At 38.0% G+C, this 20865-nt stretch overlaps 1 protein-coding gene across 1 annotated transcript; it reads left to right on the top strand.

Annotated features, from left to right (window-relative positions):
- The first annotated feature begins 624 nt into the window (after window positions 1-624).
- On the top strand, window positions 625-8559 carry LOC128290559 (uncharacterized). The gene is given in 6 exon segments (XM_053026263.1): window positions 625-945; window positions 1690-2340; window positions 2443-2744; window positions 3234-3421; window positions 3565-4268; window positions 5227-8559. Coding segments are annotated over 6 exon segments (5499 nt in total).
- Window positions 8560-20865: the final 12306 nt, after the last annotated feature.

Below are 20865 nucleotides of genomic sequence, written 5' to 3'. Positions count from 1 at the left end.
CAATTTTCTTCACGACAATTCGTACCCGCCACCTGAGGATTAGCATAATCAGAGTTTGCTTTTGCGGGTGAAGGATATATGAAGAGGGTCTGAGATACTGCAAAGGCTTGGAAGAGAATTCATTACATGGAATTATCTCTATATGCTGATACCCTCACCTAAGATTACGACATATGGAGAAAGCAATGGGTGAACACCCAGCAAATCTCGTCGACAAATTATACCGTCCAGAATCCTTTCTTGACAAAAGTGCCATCCGAGCTAGAAATAGCAAGACAGGAATTTGAGCACGAAAAGGTCAAAATGTTGTGGGACATTAGTATTCTTCAAGAAGAAAATTACCAATTGAAGATCGACGTCCAGATCGAAAGGTCTAAAACTGAGAAAGTACAAAAAGAAGTTGAAGTCGTAAGAAATAACTTAAGGGACCTTCATCTGGAAAATAAAAAGTTAAGAGTCACTATCAAGAATAGTGGGTTGGGTAAGTCGTCAACAGAATGGAGAGAAGAATTAAACAATGCTAAAGGAGAGATGGAATTTTGGAAAAAGAGGGCAGAGAAGGAGGAGGAAAAGGCTGCCCGGGTTATGATAGAATTGAGAAAGAAAAGCGCTTAACACGGAGCTATGTCTACCAAATGGACAACCAGTCAATCTGAACGTCAAAGCTTAAGAGAAAGAGTACGGGATTTAGAAGATGCGTTGCGAGCTCGTCAGCAACAATTGGATACTCTCTTAAAAGCCTTGGAAGAAACGAATGATCAATATGATAGAGACACTCACGCTTATAAAACGGACCTCCAAGAAAGAGAAATGCAACTTGGCTTTTTGATCAACAAAATCCGTGAAGCGGCTGTGCACATGGTACAACTATCAGATGAAGCAGAGGATCTCAGTTGCCAATTCCCGCCAAGCCAACAATTGAGCATATCAGAGTTCTTAGAGCGAGTAAAGAAATATAGCGATATAGCTAAGAAGTTTGTGTAATGGCCGAATAAAAAAAATGGCGAAATGTTTTGTAATGAACTCTTTTGATGAATGAAATGCCTAATAGGGACTATCTCGAGATCAACACCAATTTCTCGCATTTCTTTCATAACTGACATTCATTCAACATTTATTCATTCATTCATTGCATATACATATCCCATAATCATTCACTAAGGTTAGAATCATATAATTCGCAGTTGCAACACTTCAAATCTGGAACCACACCATTCGTATAAAACGCGTCGACAAGCTAGAGCAATGGAGGCTGAGTTCAATGAAAGAATCGAAAGGATGGAAAGAGTCCAGAAGGAATTACAAGAACAACTAGCTAAGTCACAGCAAGAAACGAGGGATTTGATAGTAAGATCTCAAGAGGAATCACTTGAACAAAAGGATCAAATGGCTAGAATGATGGAGATGATGTCAGTTTTGGTCAAAGGAAAAAGACCCATGCAAAACCCCGACAGTATGGAACCTCAATCAAGAATTAATCATGACCAAGATCCACTCTATCCCCCAGGATTCACTCCACCGCATGCCCATGTAGCACAAAGAGGGTATACTCAAGGGGAATCCACAGGCTTGGAACAACGACCTATGCCATTTGCTCATCTAGGGCAAGGAACATTTATGTCAAATCCCGGAGCAACCCCTGCCAATCCTGTAGTTCCAGATTTAGATGATCCGGCCGAAATAGCCAAGTTGAAAATAGATGATCACGAGGCTCAAGAGAGGTATAGAAGCTTGGAGGAAAGACTTAAGGCAATAGAAGGTACTGAAGTCTTCTCTGCACTAGGTGCTAAAGAATTCAGTTTGGTACCTAACCTAATCCTGCCTCTGAAATTCAAGGTGCCTGATTTCAAAAAGTACGATGGGACAAGATGTCCAAAAGCATATCTTGTCATGTTTTGCCGAAAAATGACCGGTTACGTGAACGAAGATAAGCTACTTGTACATTGTTTCCAAGATAGTCTAGTAGGATCAGCTCTTTGGTGGTACAACCAGCTCAGTAAAGAAAGGATCCAATCTTGGAAAGACTTGGCGTCGGCATTCTGTGAGCAGTACAAGCATGTATCAAATATGGTGCCTGATCGGATGACTTTACAAATGATGGAGAAAAAGCTGTCAGAAACTTTTAGACAGTATGCGCAGAGATAGAGGGACGTCTCAGCCCAATTGGAACCCCCACTAACGAAAACAGAGATAACCGTCCTTTTTATCAACACCTTAAAGTCGTCGCTTTATGACAAACTAGTGGGAAGTGCCACGAAGGACTTCGCGAATATTGTAATATCCGGTGAGCTTATAGAGAACGCCGTCAAGAGCGGTAGAATGGAAGGTCAAGAAAGTTCAAGAAGGGTAGCGCCCATGAAGAAGAAAGAAGCAGAAGCCCACATGGTGGGAATGGGAAGCTGTTATACCCCTAATCTGTATCCAAACTAACCCCGACCTTAGAATTATCCACCTCCGAATTTCTATTATCCTCCTCAAACCCCTTACTACCAAACACCGCCTCCTTACTCTTCTTACCCCGTTTACGCCACAAGTAACCCGAGACCAACCGCCACATTCCCACAAAATACAATACCCGCCCAAGGTCAACCCAAAAACGGGCAGAGGCCAGCAAAACCCAATTCTGAGAGACCACAATTTACCCTTATTCCTGTGTCATATGGGGAACTGTACCCAAAACTTTTGGAGAAGCAATTGATATCCCCGCATTATATGGAACCCTTGAGGCCCCCATACCCAAAATGGTACGACCCAAATGCTATTTGTGCATACCATGTGGGAAACCAGGGACATTCCACGGATAATTGCCTAGCCTTTAAGAGGAGAGTTCAAGGACTAATTGATGCAGGTATCCTACGATTCGATAGTGCCAGTAATGCAATTGGGAACCCGTTCCCTAACCATACTGAAGGGAATGTGAACACAGTGAGGAAAGAAGATGAATGTCAAGTTAGAAGATGTGTTTCAAAAATAAGGACGCCTCTGCATAAAATCTGGGAGGCACTGGTTAAGAATGGATTGCTCTGTCGCCCCAATGATAATCTCAGAAAAGAATGTCAGGTTTTTTGTGATTTTCATGGAATTGTAGGGCACGACATTCAATCATGTGAGGAATTTAAAAGGTTACTGCAAGACCGGATAGATAATAAGGAGATTGAGATCATTAATGAAGGAGAGGCCAATGAGAGAGAAGTATGTACCTCTAACAATCAATCGTCAGGTTTTCCGTATAGTGCCGGTCGACCATTCGTAATTTATTACGATGTAAGGAAGGAACCGGTGAAACCAAAAATGATAATTGAAGTACCGTCTCCTTTCCCCTACAAGGATAATAAAGTAGTACCATGGAAATACGACGTCAATATCGTCACACCTGAAGACGAAAAATCCAAAGCTGTAACTGGAAACGTTGGAGAAGTAGGTCATTTCACTCACAGTGGGAGATGTTATTCGAAAGAAGTTGAACCAGTGAAGAAGAATAGTGATTTGAAACAAAAAGGAAAGGCACCAATGTATGAGGTTGAAACTAAGCACGAAACTCCGCCCGAGCAACAAAAATTAAAGAGCCGGTGGATGAAGAAGAAGCACGGGAATTCTTAAAGTTTATCAAACATAGTGAGTATAACATGGTGGAACAATTGAGTAAGCAGCCAGCACGAGTCTCGATATTGTCTCTACTATTAAATTCAGAACCCCACCGGAACGCCTTGTTAAAGGTGTTAAATCAAGCTTACGTGGCAAACAATATATCCGTTGAGAAGCTTGACAGATGGGTGAATAATTTAAACGCGGATAATTTCATTTCTTTTAGTGATGATGAAATACCGCCCAATGGTAGAGGCTCTGTGAAAGCATTGCATATCACAACCCGCTGCAGGGGTTACATAATACCAAATGTGCTTATCGACAATGGATCGGCACTCAACGTCATGCCTTTGGCCACACTTTCCAGGATTCCAATGGATTTGTCCTATCTAAGGCCTTGCCATTCCACAGTAAGGGCATTCGATGGAACAAGATGAGAGGTCATGGGAAAAATCGAGATCCCTCTAGAAGTAGGTGCCTACATATACGATGTCGAGTTCCAAGTCATGGACATTACACCATCATATAACTGTCTCTTGGGAAGACCCTGGATCCATTCCGCCGGAGCGGTCCCATCATCCCTCCATCAAAAGGTGAAATTTATCATGGATGGCTGTTTGGTCACTGTCGAGGGAGAAGAAGACATTGCAGCATCTATTTCTACCGACGCACCATATATTGAAGTGAGTAAAAATGCTATAGAATGTTCCTTCCGATCTCTTGAATTTGTCAATGCCACATTCGTCGCTAAGGGAAACAGAATTCCCAAGCCAAAATTGTCGAGAAATACCAAGATGGGTGTCAAGTTGACTATAGGAAGGGGAGCTCGAGCGAGAAGAGGTTTAGGGAGATATCTGAAAGGAATAGTTAGGGCTCTAAAGCCAGTGCACCACAAGGCCTGATACGGTTTGGGGTTCCAACCGGACATGCATCAAAGAAGAAAACAGTGGAAGAAGGATTAGGAGAGAAGGATTGCGAGAACTTTGGGCCGAGAAATAGAATGGGAGCCCATAACGTACCCTTCTTTGTCAAAAACATTTACATCTGCAGGAATGATATACCCCAAACAGGATAATATACAAAGCACGCTGTTATTAATTGAAAGGGGTCTTTAGAATGTCAGTATAAATGTCATTGACAAAGGAGCTAACGCAAGTAAAGACGTCTCAAGGATACGCCCTTGTCCCCTGGGTTTCAGGTTGAACAATTGGACTGCCGAGGATCTTCTTGTAGTTTATAAGTCTTCAGAGTAATGCTCAAACGTTAACATTCTTTTATGTCCTTAGATATAATAGAATTCTTTTGTAAGAGCCCGTATTCGCTCTTTATCATTCAAATGAATATCAATGAAGATGCATTTTGTCATAATCTTTCACATTATCACTAATTTCATAATCATTTTCTCATTTCATAGCCAATCCTTACATTTTCCTCATGCCATGCCATAACATTTCGTTTGTTGGTTCCAATACTTGGATGCCCCTATATAGTTTCCTTTTCCATTCAAATTTCAGGTGCTCAGATGTCAACAGCATGAACAAACCCGTTACGAGTCCTGAAATCGATTTTGAGAAGGTTGTTTGTTTAGGAGAATTCGAAGCCGAAGAAAACGCTGAAGACTATGTCTCGTCTCCTGACTTGCTAAGAATGGTAGAACAAGAGGATAAACAGATTTTGCCTCATCAAGAATCTGTTGAAACAATAAATTTGGGAACTGAAGAAAGGAAGCAAGAAGTAAAGATTAGGACTTCTATTTCAAAGGGCACCAGGTATAATTTGATTGCTTTGCTCCGCGAGTACAAAGATGTATTCGCATGGTCATACCAGGACATGCCTGGATTGGATGAAGAGATAGTGGTCCACAAACTCCCATTAAAACCAGAATGCAAGCCCATTCAACAAAAGCTAAGACGAATGAGACTTGAAATGTTGTTGAAGATAAAAGAGGAAGTCAAGAAGCAATTTGATGCTGGCTTCCTACAAGCCTCCAAATATCCAGAATGGGTGGCTAACATAGTCCCGGTACCAAAGAAAGACGGCAAAGTACGAATGTGCATGGATTATCGTGACCTGAATCGAGCAAGTCCTAAAGATAATTTTCCCTTACCACACATTGATACATTGGTGGATAACACAGCAAAACATTCATTGTTTTCTTTCATGGACGAATTCTCGGGGTATAATCAGATCAAGATGGCCCTTGAGGATATGGAGAAAACTACCTTTGTAACAATGTGGGGAACATTCTGCTACAAGGTGATGCCATTTGGGTTAAAAAATGCTGGGGCAACATATCAGAAGGCTATGGTGACGTTATTCCATGACATGATGCATAAAGAAATAGAGGTCTACGTCGACGATATGATTGCTAAATCCCGAGGGGAAGAAGAGCATGTAGTGAACCTGAAGAAATTGTTCGACAGACTGAGAAAGTTCCAGCTAAAGCTCAATCCGGCCAAATGTACGTTTGGGGCTACCTCGGGAAAATTTTTGGGCTTCATTGTCAGTGAAAGAGGTATCGAGGTTGATCCAAATAAAATAAAAGCCATTCAAGAGTTACCACCTCCGCGCACGCAAAAGGAAGTCAGAGGATTTTTAGGGAGGTTAAACTACATCGCCCGATTCATCGCTCAACTTACCAACCAATGCGACCCAATCTTTCGGCTTCTTCGAAAACATAACCCGAGAGAATGGAATGAGGAATGCCAGGTGGCCTTTGATAAGATAAAACAATATTTGTCTAGTCCTCCAGTGCTAGTACCGCTAACTCCGGGAAGACCATTGATATTGTATTTGACTGTGTTCGAAAATTCAATGGGTTGTGTACTGGGGCAACACGACGAGTCAGGAAAGAAAGAAAAGGTGATCTACTACCTCAGTAAAAAGTTCACTGAATATGAGGCAAAGTATTCATCCATTGAAAAATACTGTTGCGCTCTGGTTTGGGTAGCTCAGAGACTCAGGTAATACATGTTGTATCATACGACATGGTTAATTTCAAAGCTAGATCCAATAAATTACATGATGGAATCACCTGCACTCTCAGGAAGAATAGCACGGTGGCAGATCTTACTATCGGAGTACGACATCGTCTATGTGAGTCAAAAGGCAATAAAAGGAAGCGCAATAGCTAACTTCTTAGCAACCCGAACAATGGATGAATATGAGCCATTGAGATTTGATTTCCCGGATGAAGATTTGATGTGCATTACAGAAAAAGAGAGCGAGTCATCAAAAAAGAAGTCATGGAAGATGAGCTTTGATGGTGCATCGAACGCATTGGGGCATGGGGTTGGAGCAGTCTTAGTATCGCCAGAAGGGAACCACTACCCACTCACTGACAGGTTGAACTTCTTTTGTACTAATAACATAGCGGAATATGAGGCATGTATCATGGGACTTCGTGCAGCTATTGAACGAAAAGTCAAAACTTTAGAGGTATACGGAGACTCAGCCTTGGTGATTTACCAAATCCGTGGAGATTGAGAAGTGAGAGACTCGAAACTGGTTAAATATAGAGATCTAGTGGTAGAGTTGATTAAAGAATTCGAAGAAATAACTTTTAATTACCTCCCACGAGAAGAAAACCAATTGGCTGATGCCCTGGCCACTTTGGCTTCAATGTTCAAAGCAAACAGAGAAACAGAAATAATGCCTCTTCAAATGAGCATATATGAAGTTCCTGCACATTGTTTCAGCATTGAAAAAGAGCCAGATGGATGGCCATGGTTCCATGATGTCTTAGAATATATTAAGAATCAAAAGTATCCCGAACAAGAAAACGAGAACGACAAAAGAACAATCAGAAGAATGGCAGCGGGATTCGTTCTTGACGGGGGCATCCTGTACAAAAAAGGAAAAGATCAGATACTCTTGAGATGCGTAGATGTTGTTGAAGCCAGAAAAATACTTAAAGATGTCCATGAGGGAATTTGCGGGACACATGCCAATGGTTTCACTATGGCCAGGAAGATTGTGAGACTCGGTTATTACTGGCTGACAATGGAAAGCGACTGCATTAATTTCGCACGAAAATGCCATAAATGTCAAATTTATGGTGATAAAATTCATGTAGCCCCTTTGCCCCTTCACGTCATAACTTCTCCGTGGCCTTTTTCTATGTGGGGCATGGATGCTATAGGGCCAATTTCCCCAAAAGCTTCTAATGGACACCGATTCATTTTTGTGGTCATTGATTACTTCACAAAATGGATCGAAGCCGCTTCATTTTCCAATGTGACAAAGACTGCAGTTTGTAGGTTTTTGAAAAAGGAAATTATTTGTCGATATGGTTTGCCTGAAAGAATCATTTCAGATAACGCCTTGAATTTGAACAACAAGATGATGAAAGAAGTGTGTGAGCGATTCCAAATAAAGCATCATAACTCCTTGCCCTATCGCCCAAAGATGAACGGAGCTATTGAAGCAGCTAACAAGAATGTTAAGAAGATTATTGGGAAAATGACTGAGACATATAAAGACTGGCACGAAAAGCTACCATTTGCTTTGTATGCATATCGCACATCTGTACGGACATCTACGGGGGCAACTCCTTTTTTTCTGGTCTATGGAATGGAAGCTGTGCTACCTATCGAAGTTGAGGTCCCCTCTCTACGAGTCTTAATGGAGTCGAAATTAGAGGAAGCAGAATGGGTTCAAGCTCGATATGACCAGTTAAACCTCATCGAAGAAAAAAGTCTAAAGGCAATTTGTCATGGACAGATGTACCAGAAGAGAATGATCGCGGCTCATGATAAGAAGGTACGGCCTAGAGAATTCCACGAAGGAGAACTCGTGCTGAGAAAGATTCTCCCAATACAAAGAGACCTACGAGGAAAATGGGCACCGAATTAGGAAGGACCATACATCATAAAGAAGGCATTCTCGGGTGGAGCTTTGATTCTCACTGAGATGGATGGGAAGGAGTTACCGAATCCAGTGAACTCAGATGCTGTAAAAAAATATTATGCTTGAAAAAGGGGTGATCAAGGTGAAAACCCGAAAAGGGCATCTTGATTAACACAAAAGATTAGGATGAAAACCCGAAAGGGCATTCTAATAAAGCAAGCACTGGCTTAAAAAGCAAGGCATTTTGAACGGTAGGTCAAATAGTGAGACTACCGTATTTGAAGCATTTCTGAAAGATCGAAATCTTTTACGCAAGAAGCCATGCTCGAAAAGATTCTTGATTAAGGAACGTGGAAGAGTTCATGCATTGAATATCTAGAGCATTTGTATTCGTTGAATGCAATCCCTTTTGTCTTTATGACACTCTTTTACTATCATTGGTTAACTTTCTTTGTTTGCTACATTTGAAATGAATAAATGTGAGATATCCTTTTGTCCCTACCTGACCATTTTCATGCATCTCATTATGTGGATCATTTACATGATAAATAGTGAAATGACATACTCTAAACAAAAGAAATGTTAAGCATTACTCGGGTAAGAATTTGATAAGTACAAGAGCCTCAACGCAAGGACAAGGCTCAACCAGGGGCAAAAGAGTGATATCTGAGAAGCACAGATTATTCGTGAAGCTTGAGGACGGGTACAAGGCCTAAAGAGGAAGTCAGGAGCCGAAGTAATGAATGCAGATCATCACAAAAATCGTGACGAAAAAGGGATATATGCCAAAAATGCCTAAAGCTCATAGCATAATCATGTAGGCATAAAATCATTTGCGACAAACATGTGCATATCATGAGAACATCATGCATGACATATATAGGTACTCCAGTAGAGCAAGAGGATGTGATGATAGCTGAAAAGACACATGAGTTCCACCAGATGACATGTTTTGGTATTCTGATGTTTTTATTTCTGTTCAAAATTCAACTCATACTGCGAGGGGTGAGTTGAGCCTCAGGACATGCTGAGGTATTTTCGATTTCTGTTTTTCAATTTATGTTTTCAAAAATCAATTCATATTGCTATAGGTGAATTGAGCCTCGGGGCACGCTGAGGTATTTTCAATTATTGTTTGTCAAAAAATCAACTCATATTGCGAGAGGTGAGTTGAGCCTCGGGACACGCTGAGGTATTGTCAATTTTTTATATGTTTCAAAAATCAACTCATATTGTGAGAGGTGAGTTGAGCCTCAGGACACGCTAAGGTGTTTTCAATTTCTGTTTTTCAATTTCTGTCCTTCAAAAAAAATCAACTCATATTGCGAGAGGTGAGTTGAGCCTCAGGACACGCTGAGGTATTTTCAATTGATGTTTTTTCAATTTACGCTTTCAAAAAAATCAACTCATATTGCGAGAGGTGAGTTGAGCCTTGGCTCGCGTGTTGAGTCACTTTCAATTTCTATTTTTATGTCTGTTTTTTTTAAATCAACTCATATTGCGGGAGGCGAGTTGAGCCTCGGGGCAAGCTGAGGTATTTTCAATTGCTGTTTGTCAAAAATCAACTCATACTGCGAGAGGAGAGTTGAGCCTCAGGACATGCTGAGGTATTTTCAATTTATGTTTTTCAATTTATGTTTTCAAAAATCAACTCATATTGCGAGAGGTGAGTTGAGCCTCGGCCCGCACACTGAGGTATTTTCAATTTTTGTTTTTTTTTCAATTTATGCTTTTCAAATTCTTTTTTTAAAAAAAAAATCAACTCCTATTGCTAGAGGTGAGTTGAGCCTCGGGTCACATGTTGAGGTATTTTCAAATTTTGTGTTTCAAATTAAGTTTCAAAAAAACCAACTCATATTGCGAGAGGTGAGTTGAGCCTTAGCTCATGTGCTGAGCTATTTTCTGTTTTAATGTCTATTTTCAAAAAAGCCAACTCATATCGCGAGAAATGAGTTGAGCTCAGGATCACATGCCGAGTAAAGAATAAAGATTGGAGCTGATTGAAGACACCAGATTTTTGTTTCTTTGAAATTTTCATTGGAGCTGATCGAAGATATCAGATCTTACCTTTCTGAAGAAAACACCACAAACCTTATCACACTAAAGCGATAGAAGAACATATTGAAGTTGTAGATCTTATCTTTTTGAAGTTACAGTGAAGCAGATCGAAGCCAAATTTCATATCCTTGAAATTACATTGGAGTAGATTGAAGCTACAAGGCATATATCAGAAGATGCCGTGGATTGAACCAAAGCTACAAGATGCGGTGGATTGGAAGGAGACTACTTGAACAAAAAGAGCATCAAAGAAGTCAAGACTTAGCAAGACTAGACAAAATTGGCCTCTCTTTATGTCTTTGCTCTATTCCCGTTACACAACAATAAGCAAAGAGGGGCAGTTGTTGTAGGCCAATTTTGGCCTGTTTACAATCAAAACCAAATGACCCATTTAAATTGCCCAGGCCCAAATACAAATACCCAAAACCCAGTTACAACCAAAACCCAAACTAACCTAAACACTTAAAACCCAACACCAACCCAAAACAGTGAAGCCCGATAGGCTCAAGACTCTAAAAAATTTTGGAAAGCCAGAAACCCTAGGGTTTCTGGCGCCGTTTCCCCATGTGCGCCTGACACTGCTCCACCATGTTGGCCACCACGCCCCGCGCGTGCTGAGCCATCACACACTCCACCGTCCGTGCCCATTCCCTGCAATCAGACAAGACAGAAGCAATAAAAAAATAGGTGAAAAAGGGTTATAAAACCCAAATCAAAAACTGTAAAAGGGTTCCCTTTTCTTTTCTTTTCTTTTTTAGACAGTTTAAAATACAAAAGAACAAGAGAAGTGTCTCAAGTCTATAATCAAAGTAGCAATTTTAATTAGTACTCAAATACAAGCAAAATATCCAAACAACCAAGAATCGATATCAACATTAAGGTGATTTTCTTTTTTTTTTCTCTTCATTTTAGTATCGGCCTTCTATTTTATACGTATACATACTAAATAATATAATAATATAACAAAACGAAAATAACAAAAAAAAATAAAAAAACTAACCTTTTCGATTTTTCTGCCACCGTACATGGTGGCTGGCGCCGACGTCGGCGACGGTCCAGTGACCGGACCGGCCTTTCCCCCCAGGCCAGAAATCGCCCAGCTCCCTCACCCCTCTCTCTTTTTTCCTTTCTGCTGTTGCAAATGAGATTTTCTAAAAAATTTGGCCTTTAAATAGCCCCCCAAAACGACGTCGTTTTGGGGGCTGCCATTTAACCCCAAAACGACGTCATTTCACTTGGCCCAACCCGATTCGACCCGAACCCGCTTTAGGATCCGCGTGTTTTTAACTCAGTGGGCAATTTGCGCATTTGGCCCTTCCGCTTTTCTGAGGATTCGCAATTAAGTTCCTATGATTTTGCAATTTGGCCACCTAATTCTCTGAGGTTTTCAATTTAGCCCCGCACCAAGCGCCGCGTTTTAACGACTGGGGATATTTCTGTTTTCAGTCCTCCCATGTTGCGCGCATATTGCAATCTGGTCCTCTCCTCCTTATTTTCTTTTCAAATCTGCCCCACAACTTTGTTTTTAGTTTAATTTTAGTCCTGTTTTCGTTTATTTTCATTTTTTATTTAAATATCCTTGTTATTTTCATATTATTGATGTTATTATTATTATTATTATTATTATTATTATTATCATTATCATTATTATTATTATTATTATTATTATTATTATTATTATTATTATTATTATTATTATTATTATTATTATTATTATTATGTATATTAGTATGTACTTTTGTTATATGCGTATATATATATGTATTTGTATTTAGTTTTTATTTATTTATTCTATTTTAATATTTTTAATGCTATACTTGCCTTTATATTTCAACATTATTATTATTATTACCAATGTTTATATATGTTTTATGTATATATGTACATATATATATATATATATATATTTACGTATAGGCTTATTTTTATTACTTTATTTCAATATCTTTATTGTATTTGTTTTGTGTTTCAATATTGTTATTATATTTATTATTATTATTATTATTATAATAGTGTATATTTCTATTTATGTACATAGATTTATATATATATAGTATTTTGTTATGTTACATTGTTCTTTTTTGTATTTTAATACCATTACTATTATAATCATTAACCATAGTATATGTTTTGTTATATACGTATATATTTTATATATTATGTATATTATTATTTTTATTATACATATTACGTATATATTAAATATCGTATTATTCATGTATTATATCATATATGCACATATCTTTAATATATATATATAAGTATATATTTATGTAATATTAGTATTATTATTAATATTAATATGTTTTTTTAACATTGTAATTATATGTGTATATATTATGTAAAATGTTTTAATATTATATTATATATATGTTTTATATATATTATGAACATGTATTTTCAATATTATTAGTTAAATTTTGTATATATTACCCTATGTACATATTTTAATAGTACAAGTTACATATACCTTTTTACTATCTTATGTATATACTTCAAACACTATATATAGTATATTTCTAACACTATTACTATTTATATATATATATATTTTACATATATACTCTTAATTATCTTTATATGTATATTCATCGTGTTCTCATTGTGTTCTCGTATTTGATACTATTGTTACATTTAATATCACGTGCATTGTCATTGTTTTAAATATTATTGTTGTATATATTATGTGCCTTGATGTATTTCCAACTATTATCTTTCGTTTCCCGCCCATTTTTATATATTACCCCGTTGTTCATTATCTTAAAATATTTATTCGTGTTTTTATTTATTTCAATAAGCAAGGCAACGTACCGATTTAAGCACTATGTCATCGATTTCATCGCTATGTTGGATGAATATCAATCGACTCGTGTTAAAACGGTATATCCTTCTCAAAAGAAAACAAAACTTGAAATTTCTCACGTTTTGATCGGATCACGATTCAATGTTACTTTGGACTTGCAATTTTCAAAATTAAGACAACACTTGTTTATAAGATACAAATTTTGGGCGTCGTGAGGGTGCTAATACCTTCCTCGCGCGTAACCGACTCCCAAACCCTAATTTTTCTCTGAACTTTCATGTAGACCTAAACTTGGCCTTCTTTTTGTTTTAAAAATAAATTTATTAGGTGTCCGATCACACCTATAAAAAGGATCGGTGGTGACTCCCTTTGTTAATAAAATAGAAAGTTGGTTTTCAAATGTTAAATAAATCGCCACAATTAGCGACCAAGCGAAACTAAAATTTTTACGTCGCTACACCCGAGACCACTATTCTGACTAGCCCCAAATTCGGGTTGTTACAATTCTCCCTCCTTAGGGATTTTCATCCCTGAAAATCTTACCAGCAAATAAGTTCAAGTAATGATCTCTCATAGTCTCCTCGAGTTCCCATGTGGCTTCCTCGACTCCATGTCTATGCCATAAAACTTTTACGAGTGCAATACTCTTATTTCTTAACTGTTTGACTTCCCAAGCCAATATCTTAACTGACTCTTCGCCATAAGTCGTGTTCAGAAGAATCTCAAGCTCTATTGGCGCAATCACATGCGAAGTGTCTGATCTATGTAGGCGTAGCATGGACACATGAAATATTTCATGAATCTTTTCCAACTCTGGTGGCAAAGCCAATTTATAGGCAACCGGTCCTACTCTCTTGATAACCTCATATGGTTCTATAACATCTAAATAATTATAAATTAATTTATTCCACTCTAGGTTTGTGGTCCCGCGACCACTATTCTGACTAGCCCCAAATTCGAGCTGTTACAGGTTTGACCAGAGGTGGTAAAGGTCTCAGTAGGGGACAAAGGGCACTGGGTAGAGGGGCTAATCAAACTAAGGCTAGATAGTCTGCTTTGGTATATGCGGCAAGGCACCGTGAGGATAGGGGCGTCACTGATGTTATAGCTGATACATTTTATATTAATTTTGTTTCATATTTTGCACTGATAGATATTGGTTCAACTCACTCATATATTGCTAGTATTATTTCTGTAAATCTAGGAATTTTGGTTGAGAGTACATTTGGTGACGTTTCTATAATTAGTCTATTGGGTCAGTTAGTATGGGTTAATAAGATTTATAAGAGGTGTCCATTGGAGATATAAGGTGTTGTTTTTTCAGCTAATCTAATAGAGTTATCGTTTTTTTCAGCTAATTTAATAGAGTTATCGTTTAGGGAGTTTGATTTGATACTAGGAATAGACTGGCTCATGGAGCATCGACTCAGCTTAGATTGTGCTGTAAAGAGGGTAACTCTGAGATCTAAGGATGATATGGTGATTATCATGATTGACGAGCGTCGAGATTACCTCTCCAATGTGATATCCACCTCTAGGCTGAAAAGTTAGTTCGAAAAGGGTGTGAGGCATTTTTGGCTTATGTGCGTGACTTAAGTTTTGTAGAATCGTCTTTTGGGGAAATTCAAACTGTTAGAGAATTTTTGGATGTCTTTATTAAGGAATTGTCATGGTTGCCTCCGGATAGGGAGGTTGAGTTCAGTATTGAGATTTTGTCAAGTACAACTCTAGTATCTATTGCTCCCTACCACATGGCATCAAAAAAGCTTATGGAATTGAAAGCTCAACTTTAGGAACTTCTCGATCGAGGGTTCATCAAGCCTAGTGTGTCCCGGTGGGGTTGTGAAAAAGAAAGATGGTACTATGAGAATGTGTGTGGATTACTGCTAGTTGAATAAATTGACGGTAAAGAATAAGTACCCACTTTTGAGGATTGGCGACTTGTTCGATCAGTTTTGTGGGGCATCTGTATTCTTGAACATTGATCTTTGTTTTGGGTATCATCAGTTAAAGGTTAAAGAGGTTGATGTACATAAGACCGCTTTTAAGACTCGTTATGGGCACTACAAGTTCCTAGTTATGTCATTCGATTTGGCAAATGCTCCGACTGCATTCATGGATCTTATGAATTAAGTTTTCTAACTGTATTTAGAGCAGTTCGTCGTGGTTTTCATCGGCTACATTTTGGTATACTCTAAGATATAGGATGATCATGGTAAACATCTTAAAGTAGTTCTACAGATACTTCGTGAGAAAAAGCTCTACACTAAGTTTTACAAGTGTGAGTTCTGGTTAAGGAAGGTCACTTTTCTAGGATGTGATATCTACTAAGGGTATCTGTGTAAACCCTAAGAAGATTGAGGTTGTACTTGAGTGGAAACAACCTAGGAATATGTCTAAGATCCGAAGCTTTCTCAATTTAGCAGGGTATTATCAGAGATTTATTGAGGGGTTCTCCTTTATCCCAGCTCCTCTGACTAAGTTATTGCGTAAAAACACACCCTTTCTATGGACCGATGAGCAATAGTCGAGCTTTGAGAAGCTCAAATCTGTTTTGACTCAAGCACCCATTTTGATACAAACTAAATTCGATAAAGATTTTATGGTTGATAGTGATGCTTCTCACATCAGGTTTGGTTGTGTTCTGATGCAAGATGGTAAGGTAGTGGCTTACACATCCCGACAGCTTAAGTCACACGAAGGCAACTATCCCATGCACTATCTTGAGTTGGATGTGGTTGCCTTCACTTTGAAAATTTAGAGGCACTATCTGTATGGTGAGAATTTAAACTGATCATAAGAGCCTCAAGTATCTCATTACTCAAAAGGAGTTGAACTTTATGTAACGTATATGGGTTGAGTTGCTTAAGGACTATGTCTGCACCATTGAGTATCATCCTGGTAAAGACAATGTTGTGACCGATGCTTTTAGTCATAGATCGATGTTTTATTTAAGGGGGATGTTTGCTTGCCTAAGTCTATTTGATGATGGTAGTCCATTAGCCAAGTTGCAAGTTAAGTCGACTTGGATTAATCAGATTCAAGTTAAGCAGTTAGTGGATGATTCTTTTATTCTGTGGTTTCAATAAGTTGAAGAATGTGGGGCTTCTGATTTTGGGTTGAATAGTGATGGGGTTCTGTGTTTTAGAGGTCAAGTTTGTGCGTCTAACGATGTTGAGTTAAGGTAATCTATTCCACGAGAAATGCATAATAGCCCCTATGCTATGTTTCCCGGCGAAAATAAGATGTATCAAGATTTCTGAGAGTTATGCTAGTGGCTTTGAAACAAGAGGTGACTAATTTTGTCTCTTTTTGTTTGATGTACCAGGAAGTTAAGGCTGAGCACCAACTACCTTCAAGCTTGCTTCAACCTGTTAAGATTCCCCTTTGGAAATAGGAGCGTGTGACTATGGACTTCGTTAGTGGGTTGCCCTTGACACCCAATAAAAAAGATTCTATTTGGTCATCGTGGATTGTTTGACCAAGTCTTCTCATTTTTTTTTATCAGGATAGACTATTCGCTACAGAATTGGCTAAGCTATACATTTTTGAAATCATTAGACTTTATGGGGTTCTAGTCTTAATTATCTCTGATAGGGACCCTTGTTTCACTTTTTAGTTTTGGAAGAAAATTCATGAGGCTTTGGGTACTCGGTTGGACTTCAATACTGAGTTTCATTCTTAGACTGATGCACAATCTGAGAGGGTGATTCAAATTCTAAAGAATAGCTTATGGAATTGTGTAATCGACTTCCGTGGTAGTTGGGAGAAGTTTCTGCCACTGATTGAGTTCGCTTATAATAACAACTTTCAGTCTAGTATTTAGATGGCACCTTATGAGGCTCTGTATGGTTGTAAGTGTTGTACACCTTTGTGTTGGATTAAGTTGGGTGAGAGGTGGATTATGGGTCTTGAGTTGGTTTCTGAGACAAAGGACAAGGTTAGACCGATTTGGGATCATCTTAAGGCAGCTTCTGATAGACAAAATTCTTATTTAGATCTGAGGAGGAGAAATATTGAGTTTTCTTTGGGTGACCAAGTTTTTCTTAAGGTATCTCCGTGGAAGAAAGTTTTTCGATTTGGACAAGTTAAGCCCTAGGTTTATTGGGCCTTATCAGATTCAGAAATGTGTTGGATCGGTTGCTTATCAGTTAGAGCTGCCTCTAGAGTTAGATCATATTTATGATGCGTTCCACGTCTCTATGTTGAGACAGTACCGGTCTGACCCATCTCATATTGTATATGTTAAGGAGATTGAGGTAAGATTGGATTTGACCTTCAAGGAGGAGTCGATTCAGATTCTGTATCGAGAGGTTAAGGTCTTGAGGAGGAAGACCATTCCTTTGGTTAAGGTTTTGCAGTAGAATCATGGCACTGAGGAAGCCACCTGGGAACCTAGGGACTCGATTCAACAGTAATACCCACATATGTTTGAATCAGGTAAATTTTCGAAGCCGAATTTTCTTTTAGTGTTGAGAGTTATATAGTTCCAAAAATTTGAATATTTGATTTGTTTAATTTTTTCATAATTAAGTATCTACTTTTATGGTTAAGAGCCTTGATGGTGTGTTTGAGGTTATGGGTTCAAATCTCACTCTTGGAAAATTTTGTTATTTTGTTCCTATCTTTATCTCTGTTCGTTAGGCTTAAGTATTATTTTCGTTCCACTTATGATAAGAATGAGCTTGCTGATTTAGTGGTAAGGCTTCAGCTTACCCTTTGGTCTTGTGTTCGAGTTCCTGTGCGAGCAAGTAGAAATATTTTTATTTTCATGCTCTGTGTCATACATGTGAATAAGTTTAGATTAAATTCAAACTCTTGAAAGGCTAAGTAGGTTTCAAAATTTAATAAGTTGTTATCATGAATATTTTTTTTAAATAAGATTGTTAAAAAATATGATGTTCTCTTCGAATTTGTGGTCGTTGTTGTTTCGTCAATCTTGTTTTGATCAAAAGAGGGATTTTTGAAAAAAGGTTTTCTTCGTGGTTAATCTTGGCGTAAGTAACTAGTTTTCATTGTTAAATTTTGGTTATTCCTCTAGCATGAATGTTATTTTATTGGTGCATGAATTTCATTGTTTATTGTTTGAGTTTCTAGGTGAATTTGACGAGGCAATTAATCCTTCGGCAACCTAGAATCGTTGATGGGCTGCTGTTTGCTTGAGGTTAATGATTCAATTTGATGTTTAAGGTTGAATTTCTTTGTTAAAACTTTTTGTTGGTAATAGTGATTAGTGAATCGGGTGTGGGAAATCATTTTTAATTGATGATTTAATTTACATTTTTAGGTTCTCGAAGTATCGTGGTTGGTTTCGCATCAAAGGCAGATCAGATGTGTAGCGAAAACCTGAAAAATCATGAATGACTAAAAGCTAAAAAACTGGTTTCTTGATGCCATATAGTCGTGTGTGGCCGTGTGATAGACCGCGTGCCAGTCAGTGTGAACCATACGGTCTAGGTCAATTGGGTCGTGTGGGCCACATGGGCGTGTAGGCCCAAGTTCTGAAATTTTTTCCTAGGATCATATTCGTCGTACGAGTCGAATATAGGCCTTCCGTAGGGTCCTAGGGTACAAATTGGGCTACAAATCATGATATTTGATGTTTTGTTAGTGTTAAATACAATTTATGTACGCATGATTAGTATGTTATATGTTATAACATGATCTATTATATGCTAAGTGTGATATGAATCTGATAAGAAAAACATGTTTGTCATATACATATGTGATATTTGTCTAGTTTTGCATATGCATGAAGTGATGGTAGTTTAATTTATCTGCCTAATTTAGTGGCATAGCTACATATATCTTTATTTGGCGGTATATCGCCTATTGATTTGGCAGCTAAGCTGCAAACATTCTAAAAAGCTTCATACAAACACTAACTGGTGTGTAGGGCTAGTTGGGTATTTAATACCCTAATTGGTGTGTAAGAATGGTCAGAGATGGGGGTAGGAAAATTAATCTATATCTGATATACATATGTTTCTGTTTATTAAATCCATTTGATTGATATCTAAAAGCTTGTCTGGAATTGTATCTAGTTTTTAAATTTTACACACTAAGCTTGTAAGCTAATTTTCTTGTTGTTTGATTCTTAGGTAATCCTTAAGCGTAAGACAAGTCAGTGCGACGAGAGCTCGGTTAATCACTCTTAATTTTCGCTATTTAAAAACCTAGTTTATTCTGTTTTGGAACTGTTGGACTGCTTCGGAAATTTGCGATTGTTTTTGTTTTTGGACATTTGTTTTCTATTTTAAACAGTTTAAATATTTTAAAAATCATAACTGTACCATCGGCGAAACATGTGGTTTTCAAAATTCAAACTGCATTTTCCAAACTAAACCTAACTAAGAGTTCCGCTGCAAAAATAAGCATTTTATTAATATAATTTAATCAACAGAATTAATAAGTAAGGAAGTTATTTTCATTTAAAAATCAAAATTTTTCTATCAAAGCTTTCGTTATTTCTACAATCCTAACTAATTTATGGATTTTCAAAGGGAATCATGGTAACTTCTTGAGATCTAGCCATAATGTTTAGGTCGGGTTTGGGGTGTTACAATCCTTGCAAATTTTTGCTTGTCGAGCCTCAATGTTGCAACATCTAGGCATTAGTGTAACGACCTTGCCAACAACATTCACCCAGATCAATTTGGTTGCATCAGTGTCACGACTCTGGTCCCTAATGTCGTGACTTTGGCTTCTTAGATAGCTAGGATCCCTTGACATTGGTGACTGCCTTTGATGTCATGACTTCAGCAGCACAATGTCGCGATTCCATGCTCTTAGTGTCACGATTCCATCACCAGTTCACTTGCAGTGTGATAGTTCTTAAATAACTGTACCATCGGCGAAACATGTGGTTTTCAAAATTCAAACTACGTTTTCCAAACTGAACCTAACTAAGAGTTCCACTGCAAAAATAAGCATTTTATTAGTATAATTTAATCAACAGAATTAACAAATTAAGTAAGGAAGTTATTTTCATTTAAAAATCAAAATTGTTCTATCAAAGCTTTCGTTATTTCTACAATCCTAACTAATTTATGGATTTTCAAAGGGAATCATGGTAACTTTTTGAGATCGAGCCATAATGTTTAGGTCGGGTTTGGGGTGTTACAATCCTTGCAAATTTTTTCTTGTCGAGCCTTAATGTTGCAACATCTAGGCATTAGTGTAACGACCTTGCCAACAACATTCACCCAGATCAATTTGGTTGCATCAGTGTCACGACTCTGGTCCCTAATGTCGTGACTTTGGCTTCTTAGATAGCTAGGATCCCTCGACATTGGTGACTGCCTTTGATGTCACGACTTTAGCAACACAATGTCGCGACTCCATGCTCTTAGTGTCACGACTCCATCACCAGTTCACTTGCAGTGTGATAGTTCTTGAAATTCAAACTCCTAGGGTAAGAGACAACTTCAGTGTCGTAACACCATGGGTTTAGTGTTGCGACCTGGAGGATAGCAATAAAGTTTCTTCAATTTTTTACCTTAGTCACCTCCTACACAAGCTAAAATTAATCGATAAACTCCAAAAGGCAAGATTTTGCCATTTTGGTCACA

This window comes from Gossypium arboreum, chromosome 3 (assembly GCF_025698485.1).
Source record: "Gossypium arboreum isolate Shixiya-1 chromosome 3, ASM2569848v2, whole genome shotgun sequence".
NCBI lineage: Eukaryota > Viridiplantae > Streptophyta > Magnoliopsida > Malvales > Malvaceae > Gossypium > Gossypium arboreum.
This window is presented reverse-complemented; position numbering and strand designations above follow the sequence as displayed.